Source organism: Arvicola amphibius, chromosome 5 (genome assembly GCF_903992535.2).
Source record: "Arvicola amphibius chromosome 5, mArvAmp1.2, whole genome shotgun sequence".
In the NCBI taxonomy this organism is placed as follows: domain Eukaryota; kingdom Metazoa; phylum Chordata; class Mammalia; order Rodentia; family Cricetidae; genus Arvicola; species Arvicola amphibius.
The window spans coordinates 119,175,964-119,201,518 of NC_052051.1; the positions used below are offsets into that span (position 1 = coordinate 119,175,964).

The 25,555-nt window shown below is 36.2% G+C and overlaps 1 protein-coding gene across 5 annotated transcripts in view; it reads left to right on the plus strand.

The window, feature by feature from the left end:
• Positions 1-25,555, plus strand: part of Tcerg1 (transcription elongation regulator 1) — a 52,812-nt gene that overhangs the window by 14,211 nt on the left and 13,046 nt on the right. For 2 of the 5 annotated variants that reach the window (XR_005285372.1, XM_038329620.1), the window contains exons 6-16: positions 4,116-4,178; positions 5,185-5,385; positions 5,870-5,982; positions 6,929-7,017; positions 12,028-12,188; positions 13,546-13,602; positions 13,741-13,807; positions 14,833-14,883; positions 16,174-16,309; positions 17,099-17,188; positions 23,013-23,131. Coding sequence is in view for 4 of the 5 variants with exons in the window: in XM_038329620.1 (XP_038185548.1) it covers positions 4,116-4,178; positions 5,185-5,385; positions 5,870-5,982; positions 6,929-7,017; positions 12,028-12,188; positions 13,546-13,602; positions 13,741-13,807; positions 14,833-14,883; positions 16,174-16,309; positions 17,099-17,188; positions 23,013-23,131 (1,147 nt within the window). In the remaining variant the exon portion in view is untranslated. The remainder of the gene's footprint in view (positions 1-4,115; positions 4,179-5,184; positions 5,386-5,869; positions 5,983-6,928; positions 7,018-12,027; positions 12,189-13,545; positions 13,603-13,740; positions 13,808-14,832; positions 14,884-16,173; positions 16,310-17,098; positions 17,189-23,012; positions 23,132-25,555) is intronic. The other 3 variants (XM_038329622.1, XM_038329623.1, XM_038329624.1) reach the window with 3 other exon arrangements.

Sequence of the window (25,555 nt, forward strand, 5' to 3'; positions counted from 1 at the left end):
AGCTAAGTGATAGGGTTAGGTATCGATCTGGTACCCTCCAGGTCCAGGTACCAAGCTCTTAATAATTATGTTGTTCTGGGAAGAAAATGTGAGTCAGTTAAGTGTAAACAGATCGGTGTAAGACAAATCAGAATGTTTCTTTGCAACATTTATAACGTGCATTATTTATTTAAAGGTTTGTTATGGCAAATTTGTGTATGTTGTGATATAAAAAATTATGAAGACTAGAGAAGGAATTAAAAGACTTGTGGGTAAGTCTTCTGTCAGGGATTGCATAATAGTGTTGGGCATTCTGATTTGAGTGCGTTTGCTGTTGTCAAATGCCTAGATTTAATCCTTGATCCGTGATTTATTCTTTATGTGCTGTAGTTGAAAAATAGTGATACCTGTAGACAAGTTCACAAGGCTAGCTTGGTGAGGGTGAAGAGAACCCAGCTACTGTCTCTAAGTTTGACACTTTTCCTGAGATTACTGCCATTTTATTCTATCGGCTTCTGTGTAAAAATAGAGATGTGCTACAACTACATTTAAATAGTAAACATTTGCAAGAACCAAAAATTTAAAAATTGATTTTTTATTCTAATAAAAATCTTTTATATATTATTGAAGTACTAAATAAATATTCTATATGTGAAGGTGACAAAACTCTAGTTATTTAAAAATAAGAAAAACAGAAGTTGTTCAGTACTAAGGGTTGCTTTTTTTTCTTGAGTTAAATTTAAGAGAAGCTGAGTACTTTCTTCTTCTGCTGCTGCTTACTACTATTATTATTATTAATTTTTTTGGGACAGGGTTTCTCTGTGTAGACATGGCAGTCTTGGAACTCTCTCTGTAGCTCAGGTGGGCCTCAAACTCATAAAAATTTGCTTGCTGAGTGTTAGGATTAAAGGTGTGTGCCAGCTCCCAAGCAGCATCTTATTTTTGTAGGGAAGTAGCAAATGGGGTGTAGTTTGACACTTGTCAAAAGCTCATTGTTTTTAAAAAACATTATTATTGAGAGATATAGTGCCTTGCCGTGTAGGTCATCCTAGCCTAGTGTTCACTTTTCCAGTCATAAACCATGAAACAGTGGTCTCCTTTATGGTTAAGGACAGTGTTAGGAGCTAGCTCCAGGTTTGAGTATGGAAGTGCTAAGCTGTTAATTTGTAGGGACAGACTAAGAGGTAGCATGGTGATGCTTTCACACTATTCTTGCTTTGTTCTAGTGTTCCTACTTGGAGCAGAGAAAAGGTAGAGGGTGTACACACACATTAGCAAGATTTGTGTGGAATGTGGAAGTTTGTCAGATTCTTCATTTTCATACTTCACTTTCTAAATTTAGGGTAGGTAGTGATGACCACAAAATCAAGATAATACTTTTGAAGTTTGGAAATAAATGACAATACATGGCAGCCACTAATAAAACTTTGTAAGTTAACTGGAAGGAAACTTGGCCTCCCCCTGTCTCTGTCTCTCTCACTCTTCTTTCCTCTCTGTGTGCGCATTGTGGAGTGTGTGTGTGTGTGCGCACGCGAGTGCAGTTTTGGGAACTGAACTCAGGGACTTGTGCATGCTGGGCAAGTACTGTACTCGTGAGTTATACTTCCAGCCCAAGAAAACTCCAGCTGAGTAGCAGTTGGGCTGTCCAAGATACCAAAATTCTTTGGAGGGTGTCTTATAGAAAGTAACAGTAGTATTTGTTGGTATTATGGTATTTTTGATTCAATATTCATCTATTTTTCTCATTACCCTTAAGTTCTACAAATTAGTTTAGTGAAAATGACCAAAACACTTAGTTTCTCCTCCCTGTAGTTTTTATTCTGTACAATTAGATCCTATCTTTTCCCCGTTTTAATGTCAACTTTGAGTTAAAGTAAATTGGTTTTATGGTTAGTTTTTTTTTTTTTTTTAAATGATTTTTCAAGACAGGTTTCTCTGTAGCCCTGGCTGTCCTGGAACTCACTTTATTGAATAGGCTGGCCTTGAACTCACAGTGATTCGCCTGCTTCTGCTTCTTGAGATTAAAGATGTGTGCCATGGCTTAGCTAAATTGGAAGGAGTTATTTGGTCTTTTTGGTTTTTTGAGACAGGACAGCATTGGAGCCTGTCCTGGAACTAGCTCTTGCAGGCCAGGCTGAACTCACAGAGATCTGCCTGCTTCTGCCTCCCGAGTGCTGGGATTAAAGGCGTTTGCCACCACCGCCCAGGAGTTATTTGTATATTATTTATTTTGCAGCTTGAAATTCTTTAAAATAGCATCATCTGGTTGTAATAAGGATAATTAGGTAGGAGATAAACATGGTGAAGGAAAGTAGTGGAAGAATTAGATGAAATACAAGAATAAGAGGTAGAATTTGAGGTGGTAACAGATTAGGGTTAGGGGTGTCTCTACAACTGAACTCTTACCGCAGTCTTAAGAAGTTCACTGTCACTGGCATCAGAATTATCCAGAATACTAAGTGGAATTTTCTCATTTCCTAATAGAGCATATTTTGAGGATAGCATAATTTGTAGGAAAATTAGACAGAAGCTCCCCCTTTTAAAAAGGTTAGTATTTCAGATATGTGGTTATTTTGTGAGTATTCATAATATGCTTGTAATTGTCAGGGAAAGCCTTAGAGTTGTCGATTTAGCTTATAGTCAGGTGGAAAGATTAGAGCTGGCCCTGTTGATTTTTATCGTTGGTAGTTATGTCTGAATATGAAGATTCAACTCATTTTAAGTTACACAGTGAAATTTTTTTTGGAGGCTAGTTTAGAAGAATAGAGATGGGAATAAAGTATGTATATTCTAAGGGAAATGGTGGCTTAATAGGTTTGGTGATCCTGTAGATTACAGTATTCATATTAACTTAATGTTTACAGCCTGTAACTTCTTTAGTGAAGTGAATTTTTCTTTGCTTTGTTTCAACATTATGGAAATAAAGCTACATATAGAGCTTTCTTCACTCAGCATGCTTTGATAATTCAAGGATTTTATTTTGATTTAAGTTAGTAGAAAGTTTAGTGTTAATATTCTTTATGTGAAATGGCAAAGAAATTAAAGACACTTCAAAAATGTGTGCGTGCGTGTGCGTGTGTGTCCAGTTTAAATTGTTTGAAAACACAGTTTACTTTCTGAATTAGGAGAGACTTCTTTTCCCCACCTTCAATAGAATTTAATAAATAAAAATAAGCAATAAAGTTTATTTTTAGTAAAGGATTTAATTTTTTAGATTTGTAGTACCAAACTAAGTTGAGGTTTTTTTCCAGGTACAAAAAAACTTATTTCCCCTGTATTCTTCAGACTTACTTTTAAACATTTTGAAATTCACATTCAATTTTGAACTTCCTCGGTTTTCCAGCTTTTCTTTTCGTTCTTTTCCCATCATTGTAATGCCTTATGATGAGTCTTCCTCCTCAAAACTGTACCTAATGCCTGTTCTTCATACACGGGCTACTGCAGGCAGCAGAGTGCTAGAGGTGGCTGCTGTTCCCAGCAGACAGTGACGTCTTGGCTGCCTCCACAGTGCTCCATGTTCGTGCCATTCCATGTTGTGGCACCAGGCAGATATCCAGACACTAGTTGAATGCTGCTCTCAGTCTGTGCTTTGGTTTCACCATTGTTTGCATTGGGGTATTTGGATCCATCTTATGCCTTATTTTCTTATCTTCCTTGCCCCTCTGCCCTGTCTTTTCCTTTCTGTTTTTGCATAGTTGTGCTCTATTCTTCAGACCCAGCCTGTAGTTTCAAATGAGCATCAGCATAGCAAAAGTACCTTGTCAGCACAGTGCTGCGTGCACTGCCTTTTACTGGCCTGTAAGCAACCACAGCTGGGTTTGGTGTCTGGCGGGAAAAGTTCCCACTTGAGAATTTATTACATATATGTGACAAAGGGGTTTTCTTTCATTGAAGTTAAACTTTGAGACTCCTTCAGATGTGAGAGCTGGTAGGTAATTGGTGTTATAGCTTAGAAATAGAATCATTGGCTTTGGCACCACTTCCCACAAAATGTCAACTACTATTTTATTCCATTCTTGGTCTTTCTCATTGGAAATAGATTCTAAATTGTAGTGGTAAAACAGTTCCCTGAATCCCAGTGGTAGCCGACATACAATGGCAGCTTTCCAACCAATGCTTGCTTATCCATTTTACAGGTGTAGCAATGATGCAAATAGTCAGCTGCCCGTATGTAAAGACAGTCGCTACCACCAAGACCGGTAATTTTAAAACATCTTAGTTTGTTTTGTCTGTAAGTTGGCATGGTAGTGAATGTTGTTGTTTATCCTTTTATTTATTTTTTGCCCTAGTGAGTGGAGCTTAAAAAATATTTTTCTTTTTAATGAGCAGTTTAAATTCAGTTATCATATTTGGCCAACACTTAATTTCCCAATTGCCTGTAGTATTAGCTTCTTTGGTTCACAAAAGCAAATGAGGTCAGATCACTTTATATCTTAATTTATGTAATAAGTGTAAACAACTTCATTCTCATATTCATAACATTTAATTTTATTTTTGATGTATGTTTTTAAGTTAAATATAAAATGTCATTTCCATGTGTAAAATGATGTGATTATGCTTGCATGCAAGTGACTATGTGCGTGTGATATTTGTATATAGCATATGTTTGCATTTTAAAGTGACCAAAGTAAGACTGCCTAGAACCTAGATCCTAGGATTTTGTTTTCCATTTGTATTCTTGTATCCATATTTTAACAGTATTTTAAATAATACCAGCTTATTTAGCATTATAAAAAACAAAAACTGTGGCTTGTCTTTTAAAAATAGATTCTGTCTCTGACTTTTTAAGGGAAAGGATGATCTAATAGTCTGTATGGTTTATCATTTGCAGTTATTAAATCATTTTTCTTTAAAACGAATTTTTATTCTGAGTAGGGAATTTGTGTTGGGAATTACACTCAGTGAATTGTTATCTCTTTAGAATTTGAGAACTTAAAAATATATTTAGTATATCATGGTATTTAGACACTGTCATAGAGGACACCTAAACTTTTGACTGTTCTTAAGGATTAGTTTTTGGATCCAGTTTCCGCATCCAGTTGAATTTAGACATTAGAGTCAAAAGACCAAGGAGCTAGGGTGACTAATATTTAGTTCACCATATATACTATTCTTGTTCTAAGTATTTATTAATATTTATATGAGGAGGATTAGCTTGTGGTTTTATTTAGTAGTTGGAACTAACTTTTTATTATTCTTTTTTAGGTGTATTACCAGGAATGGCCCCTCCTATAGTACCCATGATACATCCCCAGGTTGCTATTGCAGCTTCACCTGCTTCCTTAGCTGGAGCAACAGCAGTTTCTGAGTGGACTGAATATAAAACGGCAGATGGGAAGACATACTATTACAATAATAGAACACTGGAATCAACATGGGAAAAGCCCCAAGAACTGAAGGAAAAAGGTATAGTTGTTTTGTAGCTTAGGACGTAGTATGAACTGTCATAAGTAGAATGCTATTTGGAATTCATATTTTGTAAGCTACAAAATAATTTTTAAATGTTCATGCATATTACATATTTTTCAGTTATGAAGCATTGTATACTTATATTGTCCTTATGGAGACTGAAAACACTGATTAACAAAATTTAGGTCTTTGGCATTTAGTATGTAGCAGGTTTATAATGCTGCTTGTTACGAGTCCTTGCTTCTCCGCAACATTTTATGGGTATTTTATGGGTAGTTGCTGCAGGCAATAGACCTGAGAATATGTTCTCTTGAAGTCAGCAGGTTAAAGAGTTTTCTAATTATATTAGAGACAGCACCAAGAAGTACATTTTATGTGTATGGTTATCATTTAGAAATAGAGCACCTCGACTGCTTACTCTGCAAGTTCTTTTAAAAATTACAGAAAACTGTTGAATGACATTGTCTTAGTTATTTAACAGAAAAATTAGATGAGAAGATTAAAGAGCCAATTAAGGAGGCATCTGAAGAACCACTGCCAATGGAGACAGAGGAGGAAGATCCTAAGGAGGAGCCTATAAAGGAGATAAAGGAGGTAAAGGGCTAAGGCATGCTAAACTGGGGGCCAGCCTGTGTTGTTCGTAGTATCTACACAGAACTGAACATGTATTTGATGGATATTAAAACAGTTTCAAATTTGACTTTTGAAATTTTGAGGTTCTTTGAAGTTTCTAATATTTTTCCCTTTGAAAGGTTCATTAATACTTTAGGTGTAATAATTTTTGTTTTAAAGTGTGTGTGTGTTTTCATTGCGTATATATGTGGATACCCTTGGAGGCCAGAAGAGAGTAGGTGTTAGATCCTTGGATCTTTAGTTACAGGTGGTATAAATTGCTTGGTCTGGGAACTGAACTCAGGTCTTTGGAAAGAGCAGTACACACTCTTAACAGCTGAGCTATCTCTCCAGCCCTTTCCTTTTTATACTTAACTGAGGTCCATTGAAAGGTAAGGTTTTGATCTAGAGGTTGAAACTAATCTCCAACCTCTTGACCTGCACGCTGGTTCATGTTAAAGTTAGAAGTACAATTCGCTGTTTGAAGAATGCTGGGTGTGTTTCATCTGCTTTCCTCACTGTCCACTTAGTGTGCAGTGGTCCTTTTGTAATCTGGAGTTCTGGTTTGGGGAGCTTTTTTTATTCTCTAAGATGACAGTTATAGCCATGTTTCAGTACTACAAAAGTTAGAAGAAGTAAGAAACCATGTTAAAGGAAGAGGTCTCCTAATTTTCTCTAGTTATTTCTGTTGTAAGCACATGGCTAGTCTGTCTGTGAGATAGGGCCAGTTGTTGCTGCTTGTTTCTGCTGATGTGAGATTCAGCTCTTAATGTAGGGCAAGGATGTAGAACTTTATAGAAATTCCTACTCAGAATCTTACAGTTCTTACAATAGGTCTTAGGTTAGTTTCCATTTGAGGTATTTGTGATGATACTTTATTTTTCATTTGTCGTGTACTATTTATTAAATAAAGTACTGTTTCTCTTAGGAGCCCAAAGAAGAAGAGATGACTGAAGAAGAAAAGGCTGCCCAGAAGGCAAAGCCAGTAGCTACTACTCCTATTCCTGGTACTCCGTGGTATGTACTTAACTGATGAATTTTATTTTTTATTTTACTTGATTCTTAAATGACTTCTGTAGGAAGAAAAAAGGTTTTTAAAAGTATAGGTCATAATTTTTTAACTGTTCAATATTTTGATACTTGTTTGTTATAGTTGGGATGTGCAGACCTAAAATTCAGTTGGCACAAATATTTTCCATAATTACCAAACAAATATCTTCTTCCCTTTATGGTCGTGTCCTGATAGTGCTAATAGTTGTGTATTTGAACCACTGTGAAATCTTGAGCCTGCTTTTTATTATTGTTTTAAATTTATTTCTGTGTACATATAAATATGCATATGTAGACTCCCACTATGTGATTATTACAGAAATCTGTAAAATTACAGCTTTTAGTCCAATTATGGAGTAATCTCCTTACTCTTCTTGGGCTTGTTTTTTACTTGGGTGTGGTTTTTCCCTTTCTTCCTCTGCCACATTAGTGTTTCTTCTCCTGTCCCTTCTCACTTATTTAACCCATATCCATGCAGTACTTGTGGTGACATTTCTTCTTGAGGCTTTGTACTATTTCATAGATCTTTCACAACTTATTTTTGTTGCTACTTTTGTCCCTGTTTCTCTCTGCTGCCCCCTCAATTTTTTTTTTTTCCTGTGGTGGCCCAGCATCTGTGTTTAAAAAACATGTCAGAGGTAATGTTAAATAGGTTCTTTTCTTTTTGAATTTCCCACAAAATAGCAAGCAGATCTTGAGGACGATGACATCCCTAGACTAGATTCTATGTTATTAAGGGATGACAGTGGTGTGTCCTTGTATTAGCTCTTTTTTTACTTTATTAATGGAAATAGCTGTGGAGAGAGACCTTCATTAGCATTGGTGGTATCTTAAGGGGACAGCTGTATTAGAAAGGATTTAGCAATTCCAGAATAGTTGACTTAAATGTCTTTATGTTTCTTCTGGTAGAGGTATTATCTTTACTGATAGCTTATCTCTGGTTCTTAAATCACTCCCGATTTGAGTCTTTCATATTTCTGTTTCTTTCTGTTGTGACAAGATGTTGAGGCTTGTGACAAGATGTTGAGGCTTGTCTTTCTGTATTTCTGGTTTTTGATTTAGCTAGTTTTCCAAGACCTAGTTCATTTTTATGAGCAGTGACATTTATAGGTCACAGTGTTGAATCTTGGGATAGTGCTGCTGTTGAATTCTTACTTTAAAAATACTGTGGTAGATTTAGGTGGAAGACTCTTACTTAAAGGTACAATATGACTTTATACCATTTCGTGCCACTGAGTTTTACAGCACCATTTTTCTGAATGCATCATCTGTCTCACATCTTACTGAGTTCCTCTGTTTCTTGCTGTGAAAATGACTGTTTCTCAATGATGGCAGCATAATTATATTAGTTGCCTTTCTTACACGGGTCACAATATCAGTATTGACACTACCTCTAATGTGATTGACACTATCTCTAATGTATTTGCTAAGGCAATTTAAACTTTTGTAATTTTGTGTGTAGGGAATATCACTAAGGCTTGTAGTAAAAATGTGTTTTAAAGACCCTAGGTATGGTTTTCTATATATATTATTCACTGATTTAATAAACTTACTAAACTCATTTAAAAGTAATTATGCAAAATATTTCTATATAAAATCAGAGTTATGAAAATAGTCTGTATTTAATACTCATGCTCCTTAGTTTGATTTATCCTAATAAAACTGGTAACCAACCTTATACGTCATTCTCTGGGTCCAAGAACATCCAAGAACATGTGGACCTGTTCTTGGAATAGTTGAACATTCTCTTAGACTTTGTGTAATTATTGCTTCATTATTTTTTTCTGTTCTGAAACAGATGTAATTTATATGTCTAGACGTTTGGATCTAGTCTCCCTCCAAACCCTTAACTGTTTTTCTTAAGATTTATATCTGTAGGGTTGTTCCCCCTACCCCCAATTGACCTTTTAAGACTTTTTTTTTTTAAAGGGGGTTAAAGCTTGAGGGTGGGGAGGGACTAAGCAGGGCAGATCTGAAAACAAGGTAGTAGGTGAAGGGCTTAAGCATTCTGGGTCTACGGCCTCCCCACCACCACCAGTCTGCTCAGACTCCCATTTGCTGCTTCCGTATCTGTAGTCTAACGCATTCCTTAAGTTAGATGTTCTTAACACATGGTTTGTGACCCCTTTTGGTGGTCTAATGACCCTTTCATAGGAGTTGCCTAAGACCATCAGAAAACAGATATTTACATTACAATTCAAACCCAGAGGTTGGCCTGCTTCTCTGCTGGGATTAAAGGCATATGCCACCACCACCCGGCTGGTTGTATATTTTTATATTTCAATTTTGCTATGGTTTATACAAACAGCTTACAATGTCATTTTTAATCTACTCTGTCAGTTCTTGCTTTTATTTGGTATAATGAAGCTTAACAGCTAATGTAAATTTTGATAGCATTGAATTTGAGATATAATTATTTACTGGTTGTAGTGATGTATGTAGGCGACGGGCTGCATTCCCACCACCTGGCTCTCGGCCGCCTTGCTAGCTTATGCCCCGAAATAACAACACACAAACTGTATTCATTTAAACACTGCCTGTCCCATTAGTTTCAGCCTCTTACTCACATCTTGACTAACCCATATCTAATAATCTGTGCAACACCACGAGTGGTGTCTTACCGGGAAAGATGCAGCATGTCTGACCTGGCAGCTGGCTCTTTTGCATCTGTCTCAGGTTGGAGCATCATGGCGACTGCCCCAGAGAGGAGAGGTAGGGCAATTGCCCAAGGCATCTGCCTCATTCCCAGCATCCTGTTCTGTCTATTCCACCCACCTATGTTCTAACCTATCAGGCCAAGCAATTTCTTTATTAATTAACCAATGGAACAGCAGATAGATAGAAACACTCCTACATCAACTGGTTTTCTTTTCTAACCTTTTGTTCCTCTAGTCTCTCTTAATTTATATTCGATTTGTTTAGCATTCTGTTTAACTTACTGGCTTTTTGAGGACATCTCTTGTCATCAGTCGTTACTTCAGGAATTATAGTACCCATATGTAACTTCCACATTCTGTTTAAAGTCAAGTTCTGTTGTATGGATAAACCTTGCGTGGTAGGTCCCTTTAAACTGTACACATGGGCTTAGGTCTTAGTTATCTTACATATAACTGCTGCGTGCATTAAAATTCCATCAGGCAAATAGAAATTCAAAGAACTTAAGAAGAAAATGTTTTGTATTGACAATTCCTGCCTTCATTGCTAAAGACACAGGCTTTGTTGATTTATCAGCGTGGAGAACGTTCCTTTCAGACTGGTCTTCTGGGTTGGAACCTCTTAGTCTCTTTTCTTTAAAATGCGTCCCCTTTTGTATGATGTGAAGTTCTGGTTGGTAATTTCTTTTTCCAGGACCTTAATGATGTTCCTTCATATTTTGGTTTGTGGGGCTCTTGGTAAGAATTAAAGTTCGCTCATAGAAGTTTTGTCATTTCTTTCCCCCATCCCTAGTTATCGTGATTTTTGTGCTTTAAGAGCTGTTCCTGTCTAGGCCAGGTGTTTTGAAGTTATTTTGTTTGAGGTTTACTGAACTTATACCTGTCTGAGCAAAGTCTGTCCATTATATAAGCCTTTGAAAATATTATGTGTGTGTGTTTTGCCTTCATGTATGTCTATGCATTACGTGTGTAGTACCCAGGGAGACTAGAGGAGGCCATATGAACTGCCAAGTGATGCTGATAATTGAACCAGGTACTTCTGGAAGAGGAGTCAGTGCTTTTAATTGCTGAGCCATCTCTCCAACCCCAGTTTGAGTTAACCAATTTCCTGTTTATCTTTAAAATTGTTTCTATTTCTTCTCTGAAAACGGCTGTTTTTTTTCTCATTAATTTCAGATATGGTTTTCTTTATCTCATGAAACTTAGTTGTTACTGTGGAATCTGATTATTTCACCATAGGATCCTTTTCTCATTTCAATGTCTAGGTCACTTGGAGCTTGACAGCTGTTAATTTTTGATTGTCTAGAGAGAAGATCTGGTTTCCTTTGGACTTTTAGCTGTATGCTCTTATACACACTATCATCAGACTAGTTCTTGTAAAGGGGCATAAATGGCTACTTACTTCCTTATAGTTGCCTCTGAAATTTTTGACTCACTGTACTTCTATATATTTATTATGAAACTTATAAATCCTTTCTTACACTTGTTTTTTGTTATGACTTGAATTTTCTAATTGTAAAACCAGGATTAATGGACTGTAGTGGTTTGTGGGGTTCTAGTGTAGTTCTTTATATCACCTGTAATTAGATCATGTTTGCATTTGATATGTAATTTTGCTTTATTAAGAAATAATAAAAGTTTATTGGGTACTGTGACTTGCTTTTTAAGCTATAGAGTTTTTATGGGTTTTTTTTATTATTTAGAGAATACTTCATTAGTTTTTGTAATCAAACCCAAGTAGATAAGACCTTATATATTTAATACAGTGCGTTACCCCTGAACAAATGGAAAGAAAAATTTAAGTTCAACATTTTGAGACCAATATGGCTGTTAATTTCTGTACAATGCCGACTCAATGCAGTAAACTGGGATACTTTTTTCAAAATTGACAGCACAACTCAAATTATATATGTGTATATATTTATACTTATATAAATAAATCAATAATGGCGGTGTGTTATGCATCATAGCAGCAACAGCCTTTTCAGGTTCTGCAGTCATTAGAACAAAATTATAGAGACATCTAGCACACTATAGCGTTTTTGTTGCCTTTGAACTTCAAATAGTTTAAAATTTAGTGCTGTCAAATTGGGTGAATTCAGTTTCTAAGCATTTTAAACTCTAACCACACATTGGTTTGCATTTCTGTAGCTACTCAGCCCTCTTTTGTTCTGAAAGCCATATGAAAACCATTATTAATTAGGATCTTTCCTTTTCTTACTACTTACTGAACTTTTGTCTTCTGAGAGTTAACATTAAAAGACATAGCCATCAGAGTGCATTTTTGTAATATAGAAAAAGGGTAATTTATCTTAATCTCCAGGTGTGTCGTTTGGACTGGCGATGAGCGGGTCTTCTTTTACAATCCCACCACTCGTCTGTCCATGTGGGACCGGCCTGATGATTTGATTGGAAGGGCAGATGTTGACAAAATTATTCAAGAGCCCCCTCATAAAAAAGGATTGGAAGACATGAAGAAGCTAAGTAAGTTTGAAATTAGGAACTCATCCTCTGAATTTAACCCCTTTTTATTTTTTGATGGAAGTATAAATGCCATTTAAAATATTTAATGTTTAAAAATAGACTTATTCTGATTTGATACAATAAGAAATGTGAGAAGTGTGAAGAACTTGGATAAGGTTTTGTTTTGTAGAACAGTCTTAACTTTGTTGTGAAGGTTTTCAGTTAGTCTGAGATTTTGGAATTGTTACTATTGGCTTAGTGCTCATTAATGCACTGAAACACTCCTTGGATAGCCTTTCATCTCCTTTTGTTACTAATGATATATTTTGCAATAATCAGACTACGCAGAATACTTTTATTTTGCTAAAATTTTGTAGACTACAAAATGCAAACTTTATGAAAATATAAGTAGCTGATCCTGTGGTGGCATGTACCTTTAATCCCACCATGTGGGAGGCAGAGGCAGGTGGATCTCAGATCCAGGACAGTCTGGTCTGCAGAGTTTGTTCCAGACCAGCCAAGACTACATACATAGTAAGACGCGGTTACTGCCCAGCCCCCCAAATCATTTGAACTGAATAATAACTTTCTTCCTGAGTAAAGAAATCCTTATATCTTAAGAGATTTTGAAATCTACTTCCTGTACTGATAGTATTTCAGAATATTGGGTCAAAGATTTGTGTATAACTTTTTGTTATATATTCATTACACTTTTGTTTATTCAGAGTATTTTATTCAGTTTTTATGAAACTCATTCATAAATAATTAGAAACATGGTAAGCAAATAATTTAAAACTTCTAATTAATAAATCTTGATGTAGTCTTTAAAGTGGTCATGAACTTTACATGGAATATACGTGTGTGTGTGTAATTTCTGTCATTTTGTGCTTTAAAGTACTTTGTAGATCAATGTAACTGCCTATCTGGCACTCTGGTACCATCTCTTTTTTCACCTTCAGCAATATTTACTTTATAGGCATGATGATGTTATTTTAATCATAGTAGTGAATGGTGCCAAAAAAATTACACAATTTGCTTTTGGGGTTTTTGGGGAACATTTTCTTTATATTTGAGTCACATTTGTTGCATAATGTGCATCTAAGAAAGCTTCTATGAATTATGAATCAGGAGTTTTATATTTATTTGTAAAGTTAAAACTGGGAAAACTTGTACCTTTTAAAGTTAAGGGGTAGGTGGGAAACCTCAATGTAAATTGATTCTTCACTATGAAGGGAGGATAAAGTAAACTCTAGAATTGTCTTACTTGGCTTAGTGAGTGATTGCTAGGTAGATATTTTATCTAGACTGCATTTTTAAAAAAAAGTTTGTGAATATGTGTATATAACTGTTGTAACAGTGTTTGAAATGTCTTTGCTAGGACACCCGGCTCCGACAATGCTGTCCATCCAAAAGTGGCAGTTCTCAATGAGTGCAAGTGAGTGCAGTAACTGTAAATGCAGCGTTTTCATGCATGAACACCCATGTTCCGATAGTTATTAGTAGAAGAGTCAAGACTGAGAGTTCAGTAGTTATCTGCTTATGTTTATGCAGTCTTCTAAATTTTATCTTACAGTTAAAGAAGAACAAGAATTAATGGAAGAAATGAATGAAGATGAGCCTATTAAAGCAAAAAAACGGAAGTAAGTAACACATAGTTTATGCATATCCAGGTAGATTTAGAGTATAGAGTTATCAGTTTGTGATTGGAAGTTAAATGTGTAGTATTTGTGATTAGGAAACAGTAGTCATAATTGCCTTCTTGGACCTGATATCAATCTTGTTTTGTAATGTAGAGATGGTTTCCTTTCTGTTGTTAAAGTTCAGAATACTTGGTTATACAAATAGATAATATGAAGCTAGCTGACATTTTGGAATTCATTGATTAATTTTCTAGTGTCTTAAGTAGGTCTAGATGTTATTAAAAATAAAATTTCTCTTATACCTACACAAATGCCATTCAAGGAATGTCATTAAAAAATGGACATCTTTTGTTATATGTGCTTAGTGTATGATCTGCCTATTCCTAGAGTCTGGTCATTATTTCCTGGTGGGGGGTGGACTTACTAGTTAGAAAATACTGTGAGAGACATTGGAAGAGGGTTGTAGCATTGGTGTGAATAGTCTTCTAGAACTGGGCAAAATGTGATGTTACTTTTATGGGTGGGAGTAAAGTTGGAGTATAGAGTGTATGTAAATGGGATTATTATTTTGCAGCAAATAAGAAAGTTTGAGATCATTTCTAGGGACCAGTTGATAATTGTTCTGATTGAAAAAGAACAGATTGACTGCAGCCCGGTTGTGGCGAGATGAATAGAACAACTCCTGCAAGAGTGGCTTTTTACCTGTTTGTTTATGGGCAGCAGTGTTACATTAAAGTCTTATTAAAGAGAATTACTGTAATCTGCAACTGAGACAGCTCTTCTCATTTTCACGATTGACCTTTTCATTCCTTAGTCAAATGTATTTTTACTAGTTGTGGTTATTTTATGTTCTTTTTAGAAAATTGTAGAATTAGACATTTGTTTTCTTAATTATTGTAAATGATTGTATTCATTCTGTTTATTTACCATATTTTTAGATATTTCTGTGATGTTAAACTTTTAGATTGTTTTTAATTGTTTGTTCTTATAGACATCTCTGTAAGGTTTTTAACTGCTTTTATCAGGAGAATGTCAAAGAAGTCCTTTATGTGGATTGCCCGAGCTTCTCTATTTAGGTACAAAGCTAAAAGCCTGTTTTTCCTGGCTTAGTTTTCTTTTTACTTATCTTATTGAGCTAGATAGTGATAGTTTGTATTGTGACATTTAGTATAGTTCTGTAAAGGTTGATTCTATTATATTTGTTTGCTGTCTTTGAACTCCTTTAGCTATTTAAATAGTTCTTCAGTAAAGTAAGAAGGTATATTGCTTGGCAAATTGCTTTTCCTGTTTATTTTGTGCATGTCTTAGGTCTCAGACTGTCTTGCTAAGTTCCTGTAGGTCATAGGTGGTGTTTTCTGTTTCTTTTTGAGGCATTCCTTTATTCCCCAATTGCTAATTACCTGTCACTATTAATTAGTCTTTGTAGCTCGTGGGCTACCTATGACATACTTTTGAATTTGCAGTAACTCGTATAGGGAATATAAATGAATTATATTAGTTTTATATACTTAGCAGATCATATTTAAGAAGGAAGATCTGTTCAAATACATTTGAATACATTGGTTTTAGTTTTTGGATTAGATATACAAATATAGTTCTTTTTCATAGTGCAAATATTTTGAGAGGTCACCTGATTTCGTGTTTACAGTCTTCTTGTATACATACAAGTAATAGGCCTGACCTTAGCCCCGAAGTGCATTTTTGGATAAACAAGAAGTAAGCTAAGCCATTGGTGAACCATTTTATTTCCTACTGATCCCTCCTACCTAACTACTCCTGTGCCCTTGTTGTTCTCTGTGACCTGCCCATCAACTTAAACTTCAGCTTGACACCCAGAAAGTGAGTAATAAAAATGTCGAGTAGGTAAGGTGTTTATCTCAGACATCATACACTTGACCAAGTTAGAAGACACTTTAATTTTATTCCTAAAATAAATATTTGAAATTATTAAGACTTTTTATCATCTCAATAGATTTTTAAAATATTTTAAGAATTTATAATAAAATATTTTGGGAAATGCTAATTTTTTCTGTGTATCAAGAACTAAAAACATATTCTATTTAATTCTATCATAATTTTGCAAGCAATGTCTGAAAAGTTTTTTCATTTTAGTTCACCTTCTATATTAACTGGAGTAAGAGAGAGAGTACATTAACTTTTTTGACAAGTATAGCCATTGTAATTTTAGAAATGCATTGTAATTTTATTATTAGAATGAAAGCTATGCTATATATTTTATTTGAGATCCTCAGGATGATTTGTTTAGTCAAAGATATGCTGCTTAGTAGTGCCTTGAAAATGCCCCTGACTTTAAGAATTTTGTAAGATTTGTATTAATACCACCTTACGATTTATTTTTTTTATAGGAGAGATGATAATAAAGACATTGATTCAGAGAAAGAAGCTGCCATGGAAGCTGAAATTAAAGCTGCCCGAGAAAGGGCCATTGTCCCTCTGGAGGCTCGAATGAAGCAGTTCAAGGACATGCTGCTAGAGAGAGGGGTCAGAAAACAATCTTTGGGGGAGATATTTCTGTTTTATATAAGTAATATAAATATGTCTTGCTAAAAGGTCAAATCTAAGGTTAGTGCTCATAAAATTGGGGTGGGAAGGATAAGGGAAGCTGTTAAATTACTGTACACTTTTGAAGTGGCCTTTTCCTTGGCTTATATCATGTTAAACTAAGTGGCATTTTGCTGTCCTTAAGTAAAAATAGCATTTAACATTTGTGGGGTCATATAATTTCGGTAACATGAATGAGTATTAACGTTGCAGAATTGCGGACTGCTTCGGATAGGTAAGGTATATATGATTCTTCCACTATCTTCAGAGTGGCTTTTGGCGAAAGAACCGATACTTAATGATATTGAAAGCTAAATGAGAAAGAAACTTTGGTTGTATTTACAAATGTGTTTGAATAAGTAAGCCATTCTATTTTAAATCACAGTATTGCTTTTAAGATTGCAGTTAAGGGTGTGAAATCAAAATGCAAATCTTCAAGGCCTTTTCTGATGTACTAAGGTTAAATGTCACACAGTAGTGGTTATTTTAATGAGCAATGAAGTGTGTGTTATTTCTTTATAACAAAGAAATGGTCAGAGCCAATTAATGTGGAAATTTGCTGTTGCTAGCCTCCCACTGCTTATCATTTATTAGTGATGGAAACTTCACTATGGTTTTAATGTCTCCTTTATAAACAGATGCCCTGTAGATTTCAAGCAAAATTATGACCTTTCTGGTTGGTATTAGAGTATCTTAATTATGAGGCAATGCTTTCTTTTTATTTTAAAGGTGTCTGCTTTTTCAACATGGGAGAAGGAGTTGCACAAGATAGTATTTGACCCTCGGTACTTGCTTCTCAATCCTAAAGAAAGAAAACAGGTAAAAGGAAATAAAATAGTGAGAACTTACTTAAATGAAATTTGATGTTTTAAGTGTTTAAACAAGCTCCCAGACGAGCTGAGCCTGCAGTCCTTCTGCACTGCTCTCGTGTGCTGGAGTCACAGCACAGACCGTTTAAGCTACCGTCTATTTTTTAGCAGTATTTCAGAGCATACTTTTGCATCTTAGTGCTTAGGTCAGTGTAGAAGCTTTCCCAACTCAGAAACAAGGTTATTTTTGCCACTTTCACATGAACATATTGTCCTTGTGCCTTATACTTAATGAAGTTATGTCTGCATTTATCAATTTGTGCAAATGATGCAAATTTAGAGTAGAAAATAACAAAATAGAGTTTAAGAAAGAAAAACCACCCATCTGTAATTCCCAGCAGACATGACCACTGTTCACTGCCTTCCTAACCAGTGCGCCAATTTGTCTGTGTGTGTGAATACTGGGAAGTGTGGTACTTGGAATGCTACATGTCTAAGCCACAAAGATGGACTCTTATCCTGTAGCCTCTTTATATTTTTAATAGCCCATTTCCTTTTTTTGTAGTCAAGTTTTTCTACATAGTAGCCAAGAGTCATTTAAGGTTTAAGAGAAAGTCAGTTAAGTTGCTATTCTTAAAATTGTCTAATGCATTCTATTTCATTTAAGGTAAAACAGACTCTTGACGTGGAATGTTTTACATGTGGTCATTGCTATATTCCTCTAAAGTTCTTCTCTGTGCTTATTATAGCCACATCAACGGATAAGGCAACACACTTCCTTTGCCTAATCAGTTTGTATTAATATTCTCTCTTTACCTTTTGTGGTTTTGTTATGGTTTTTGAATAGCACTGATAGCTCTAATTATCTGAAATTAGTAGATTGGAATTGGCAGGGTGAGTCACCTGACCTGAAGTTGGTCTGCAAACTCACATGATGGAAGGAGAGAACCAGTCCCTGCAGTTTGTTCTCTATCTCCATACACATGCTGTGGCATACATGCCCATATACATACTCCACAGATAGATACACATAAATACATACAGATAGATAAGTCGAAATAAAATTACATTGTTTATTATATGTTTCCCTGTCCTGCAGGATGTAAACTCTGTAAGGGCAGCAGTTTGGTTCTTGCTCTATATGGTGTCTGGATTAGTGACTATTATAAAAAAAACCTAGAAGACTTAACAGCACATTTTTATGTTACTAAGTGTTAAAATTTCTGTCTGAGTGAAACCCAAGTACTATTTAGAACTTAAGTTCTTCAACTTCTGGAGCATTGCAAGTTGGTAGAGATTGAGCTACTTCCTAGAATTACAGTACAGCAGTGGGGATGCTATTTCAAACAGAGCCTCTGTGGAGATTATGTCTCCTAAGGAAATTGTCTTCATAAAGTTGTAGTGGTAGTTCTGAGAGGAAAGAGAAATTCATATTTGGCATTCAAGTATAAATATATATACACACACACACACATATATCTTAAGTACTTGGTTTTATTATTTGCATGTGAATAAAAAATAAAGGATAAAGTAAATAGGTGCTTACTAAACATTTGCATATCATAATTTCCTATCCAAGTTTGTGTTTTGACTTCAAAAAAATTTCAGTTTAATGTCTTAATCTAAAATTGCATCCTTCGGTTCTAACCATACATTTTAGCTTATGGTTTGTCTTTAATCTTGTTTTGGATGAAAGGTATCCTAAAGGGTTAGAAATTTTTATTATATGTTGTGACAAATTATAAAATAGTGTTTTCACAGAACAGACTTCTATGGAGGAGTTTAGGCTCTGGTGTAGATAATTACTAACCTTTGGATGAGTTATTGCTTTAATGTATGTAATTCAGAGTTTCAGAAAATTGACTGTTATGATCACATTGTCAGCATGATTCTTTAGGTTTGTGAATCTAGGCGATATTGATATGATAATTAGATAGTCTCATGTTTTAGTAAACATACATATTTATGCAGGTGCGATGTGCATGTGTGAGTGCATGCATGTGCAAATGGAGATTAGAAATCAAGGTTGGGTGTCTTTCTTCCTCATTGTTTACCTTAGTTTTGTTAGTCTCTCGTTGAACCTGGAGCTTACTGATTTGGCTGGACTGGCTGGCCAGTAACCTTTATGGATCCTTTTGTCTTCATCCACTCACTCCCACCAGAGCCTGAGGTCCAGATGTGCACCATTGTTTCTCATTTTCCTGTGGGTGCTGGGAATCTGAATTCAGTACTCATGCTTACACTTTACTGGTGTTACCATCCTTTAGCCCCATAAACTATTTTATGAAGAAAAAGAACACATAGAAAAGCAAAAATAATGAGTGAATATTTGCAAGAGGAACATGTATGCATGTAAGTTACCAAGATCAAGAAATGTTACCAACATCCTAAAAGCTGCCTAGGTGGTATAGTCCTTTTCTAATGTAGTTGTGCTTATATTTGTAAAAGGAACTTAGCTAGGAATCACTTTTAAAACCTGTCCACTCTCACTGTAATGTTGCATTCATGAGTTGAAATTAAAAGAAAATGATGGTTTAAAATAGGACACATTGAACCAAGTATATGGAAAGCATGAAAGGAATAAGGAGCTATTGGAGGGCATAGGAGAACCCTTATTTTCTATGATGTGCATCTCAGTAATCCATAGCATTGGTCTGGACTATCTTAAAGGAGGGGATATACAATTCTTTCAAGTATCGAAAAAGTTGGTAGAGGTTGTTGTGGTAATCTCAGGAAGCAGAGATACAGAGGCTTTCATTTATATTCCTGCTTCAAGGAAAGAAGTTACTTTTAATATATTATGTAATACTTGGGTGATTAGGAAGATAGGAGAAAAGAGGCTTTCCTGTGACTTAAGGACTGTTGTCTGTCCCTGGCAGGGTAAGGTAATCTAGAGTTTCAATACAGTTTTGTTGGTAGTGCTGTGGGTAGACTGGCCTGGTGAGAGGCATTTTAGGAAACATTTTCTGTTTATCTCATGTAGTCTTGCTGGTGTGCATTTATGGACCTTCTGATGCTGGAGTGAGACATTTTCCCCCACAGCTCTCTGAATTCACCTTCTCTTTGGCTGTCATCTTCAGTGATGACAACTCTAATCATTTGGAAGGCCTGTTTTCATCCGTTTGTAGGGTTGGTTCCATCATGAGGTTTTTGTCTGGTTTTCATAGATGAAGGTGTTCTGTGAGCTGAGCAAATGCTCTGCTACTGAGCTCCTCCTTGGTGCTTACATTTTAAGATGGATATTCCCACGTAGTCTGGGCTGCTTTCAAGATTGTGCTCCCTCTACCTCCATTGTGCCCAATTAGAGGTTGTTTTTGTTGTACTTATTTTTGCTGCTTTCATTCCTTTTTAGCTTACAATGAAGTAGGGGGTGGGTGTTGATAACTTAATGAGTTTTACGTATTTGAGGAAGCCTTGTTTGTGTCTTTTTTGGCACTGTAGGACTGGCTAAGTATTGTTTCTTAAAGATTTTGCTTTGCTTTTTAATGTTCAGAGATATTTTTGAAGCTGTAGTGTTACCTATTGTTTTCTTGATTCCCCTTAGGCCCAGTATGTACATTCTCTCTCAATCCTTTGTGATCTGATGTTGTTCCAGTGAGATTTGTCTTAGTAGATTACATTATGCAATATGGAAACTGCCGTCTTTTGGTTTTGGGAAATTCTCTTTCATTCATTTCTTTGGTTGTCACTATTGTTACTTTTTGAGAGTTTCATACATGCATACAGTGTATTATAATATCAACCCCAGCTCTTTCCAGACCCTCCCTTGCCATGATTGCTTCCCAGCTCATGTCCTCTTTTCATAGCCCACTGAGTCCTGTTCAGTGCTTTCCTGTGTGCATGGGTATAGGCCATTGACTGGATCACAGGTAACCCAGTGGGCCATTCTACTCAACAGTCCTTAATTGCTAAAGTCTTCATCTTTATATAAGTCCTGTAGCCTTCCTCTCTTGTGCTGGACTTTGCCCTAGGCTGGTCTTAACCGGGTCTTTTTCCGGGCAGTCATAGCCTCTGGTTCCTCCTCAACATATGCTTTAGTGGTAGTTCCACTTCCTCTTCCACAGTGCTCCCTGCACCATGGGGAGGAGTGTGATACAGGTGTCTCATTTAGGGTTGAGGACTCTAGGCCTACTCATTCTCTATTAATAGCCATTGACTACAAAAGGAGGTTCTATGATGACGGCTGAAAGCTTGAGTAAATTTTGGGTATAGAGATAAGTGTTTAGAAGAAAGTTTGACACTATACACATTTATAAAAATAATACTAGGTTCTCTGTATGGTGCATGAACTTCCCAGTCACAGTTTCTCCAAATTTGTTTTGTTTTGAAGCAGCAGATTTAATTTTCTGAGTTCTGGGTTTATCCCCAGCCTCTCTCGTACCATTTTTCCCCCTTCCCTTTTCTTCTGTGGTATTGGGTATCGAACCCCCTGGTCTTCAATGTGTCGGGCATGTGCTCTGCCACTGAACTAAATGCATAGCCCTCATCCTTAAATTCCTGTTTTTTTCCTCTTGATTTTTTTTAAATGTGCTTTCCCTCACTATTGTCAGCCAACTTGTTCAGTTCAAACTTTACTTTTCCCATATTAATGTCTTAAGTTTTTTTAGGTTTCTTTTATAGTTAGTTTCATAAGTTGCTTAAGTTGGTTTCCCCCACCCCCTTTCCTTTGGAACTTTGATTTTGACAGAGTCCTAAACCAGATTCCTTTGAACTCTTGCCTCATGGTGAAGAGTGAAGCACCAAAACAGCTTGCCATCTGGGTGGGCTCCCATGGTGACACTTCTACAAAGATGCTCTGGTTATGGCTAATATTGTCAGTTTGACAGAATCTGGACTCACCCAGGAAGACAAGCCTTTGGGCATGCTTGTGAGGGATTACTTAGATTAGTTTAATTGAGGGGAGTAACCCCAACACCCATATTTCAGAGAGAGCTGTGCCTCAGTTCTGAGATTCAGGTTTTTTTTTTTTTTTTTTTTTTTTTTTTTTTTTTTTTTTTTTTTTTTTTTTCCCGAGACAGGGTTTCTCTGTGGCTTTGGAGCCTGTCCTGGAACTAGCTCTTGTAGATCATGCTGGTCTCGAACTCACAGAGATCCGCCTGCCTCTGCCTCCCGAGTGCTGGGATTAAAGGCGTGCGCCACCACCGCCCGGCTGAGATTCAGTTCTTATTCTGGCATGCTGCTTTCAGAAATTATGTTGCCCCAAGATAAGAGACACTCGTTTATTTGACCTTTTAGAACAGGGAGCAAACTTCTTAAGGGCTAGATAATAGTGGGGTTTTGTGGTCCAGTTGCAACTGTGAACTTGTTATTTTAGTGTGGAAGCATCGTAGACAATATGTAAAGCAATAAGTATGCCTGTTCAAACAAAACTTTATACACACCCAGACATTTAAATCTTAGTTAACTCATCTTGGTTGTACAATACTAAGTGGGGAAATAGTATAGAATAGACTTAAGTATTGAAGTAGAATTAAATTATGGACTCTGTGCTGCTGACTTTGCTAGAATGAGTTCAAGAGGACTATGGTTTAGCTTGGATGTCTCTGTTTGAAATATTTATATACGGTACCATTGGGAGAAAATTATGAAATAAGAGTTTTTGTTTCTCTTTTTCTGTTTTGTCCCAGACAGCTAAACAGAGAGCCATATACTTGTGCACTATTTTGGTGAAACTTTTAAGTGAGATTTGCTGGAGATAATCTACTGTTAATTATCTATACTTAGTGTACGGTCCCTAGTACAGTTTGGATGGAGACTTTGTTTTATAATTTTCTATTAGACTGCATTATAAAATTGGTATTTTTTTTTTGTGTGTGTGTGTGTATGTGTGATAGGTGTTTGATCAGTATGTCAAGACCAGAGCAGAGGAAGAACGCAGGGAAAAGAAAAACAAAATAATGCAAGCCAAGGAAGATTTCAAAAAAATGATGGAAGAAGCAAAGTTTAATCCAAGGTATGTGTTTTACCAGTCACATATGAGTATGTATTTCCCCCGTAATCGAGTGTGTATGTGTGGAAAGTGAGTGAGGAATCAAGTTATACCTACCTATTTTGTAGATAAGGGCAGTAAACAAGCAGATTAGGTGGTGGTGACAAGAGAGGAGTTTGCTATTGCTCAAAATAGTGTAGATAGGAGGAGTGGCTTGTAGCTTAATTGTGACTGTAGTGGTGTTAGCTTGTTGTTTTAACACAGAAGAAGGTAGTGTATTTTAGTTTTGTAGTGACATGATTTTTAAAGGGATAAATAAGCCTTATTTTTCCTTTTCATTTTCCAGTATGAAAGTGTTTTATTGTAGGAGTAAATCTCATTTTATAAGCTTTATAAAGAATGCTTTGTATTCATGGGAAAATTACCTTTTTCCTGTTTTTGAAGTTTGAGTATAGTTTTTTTGTATTAAAGGAAAAAAATCCCAGGCCAGGCAAGCTGTAAATCTCAGCAGCTGCCTGGAGGAGAATAGAGAAGAGAATGAAAATATCCGAGCCATGTGAGCAGGCTCAGAGATCAGATACTGGTTAGACAGGGGGTGCATGATGGGGAGATGCTGTAGAGGAAGAGTAAGAAAGCCCGAAGTTCCGGTCAAAGCCCACTTTGGTTCTGGCCAGCATCTAAAAGAAAGAAATAGCACAGAGGACAAGTTGCACCTTTCTGTTAGGACTAAGAAAGGTAGGCAGCCCCAACTGAACCTCATGACTCTTTGGCTTGTAGGAACTGCCCCTTTACTTCATTATATCCTTAGCCTGGAGCCATTATCTTTGTAGTTGACCTTCTGGGGTTGGCAAAGATTTTTGGAATTAAAAATTGGTATTAATTAAATTTGGGGAATTCTGGCTAGTGTTTTTGTGTCCTCATGTACTCTTTGCTCTTTTGGGGTCTGCCTGTTCATGTATTAGTAAGTAGTGTTATGTTCCTGGCTCCCCACCTTCACTCATTCTGTGGCTCATCCTTTGTTACTGATCTAGCTTTCACATGAATGACCTTCTTAGTGTGTTCATTATAATGTTAAACATACTCAATTAATCTTTCTTAATGGTTTTAATTTTTTGTAAATATTTTTTCTAGTTTGGGTGTGCATGCATTTTAGCACTCTGGAGGCAGAAGCAGGTGGATCTTTGTAAAGTTGAAGCCAACTGTGTGTTGAAACTTCTTATTAATTAAGATAATTTTCAGTTTGAATTGATTTTTATTTAATTTTCTAGTGTAATTATAATAGCTTGAAAACATTGATTGGTTCTTAGAACAGTATCTGGATGTCTGTCTAGGGTTTGTTTTCCCTGAAGCTATGTACATAATTCTTTGTATGTATCATATTTTTAATATTTAGCATTATGGATTTTACAAACTCTGTACTCTTATATCTTCCATTTGCTAAGCAGACAGTTTACTTACTGGCTTGACTTATGTTTTACTAGCATGGACTTCTGCAAATGGAACTATCTCCCTTGTAAATCTTTTATGGACTTGCTTAATACTATTCTTTCAGCATATTTGAATGTCTATTATCACTGTAGTTTTTTGTTTTTAATTATGTGTATATGTCTATATGAGGGTGAGTGCAGTGACGTGCAGAGACCATAAAGGGTGTTGGATACCTTGGAAGTGGAATTACAGGTGGTTGTGAGCCATCTGAGGTAGGTGTTGGAAACCAAACTCGGGTTTCTCTGTGTTAACAGCTCTGGCTATTCTAGAACTTGCTATGTAGATAAGGCTGGCCTCGAACTCAGAGATCCACCTGCCTCTGCCTTCCTCGTGGTAGGATTAAAGGTGTGCGCCACCATGCCCTGATGCTTTTTCACTCTTAGCTGTGATGACAGCAGAGAAAATGGCTGTGCCATGCTTTTCAACAGGTAGGTTGTGTCTGAGTCCCCATTGAGTATTACCCCTCACTGAGTCTTCTGGGAAATCTTGTCTCTAGGACTTCTTCCTCTGCTCTTTTAGTGCCCAAACTCTTGTGCCACTGTGTTATACACACCTAGATCTGCACCTTGGGCGGTTACATGAAGCTATGTAAGAGTATGGTATACCTCACGAATTCTCTCCTTTCAGGTACCGTTACTCCTACCTGTTATCGTCTGCTGTACATCAGCTGCCCTATGTACTTTGTTCAGTTTAGGAAGAGTCGGTCAGATAAGCTATCCCATTGTGTTTGAAGCAAGTTTTGGCTACATAACTCTTAGGTAGTAGTTGAGTTATTAAGCCTCTAGATACATTCTTCATCTTGGTGTGCCTTTATTAAAAGGTAATTTATTACATTCCCTGATTTTGGCTGGTGGCATACAACCACTAACCACATTTTCAGTTAGGGCCTCTTTCTTTCCTTACTGTGTGTCACTGTTGAGATTTGGTGCCTACACGTCTGTGGCACATATTCTTGCTAGG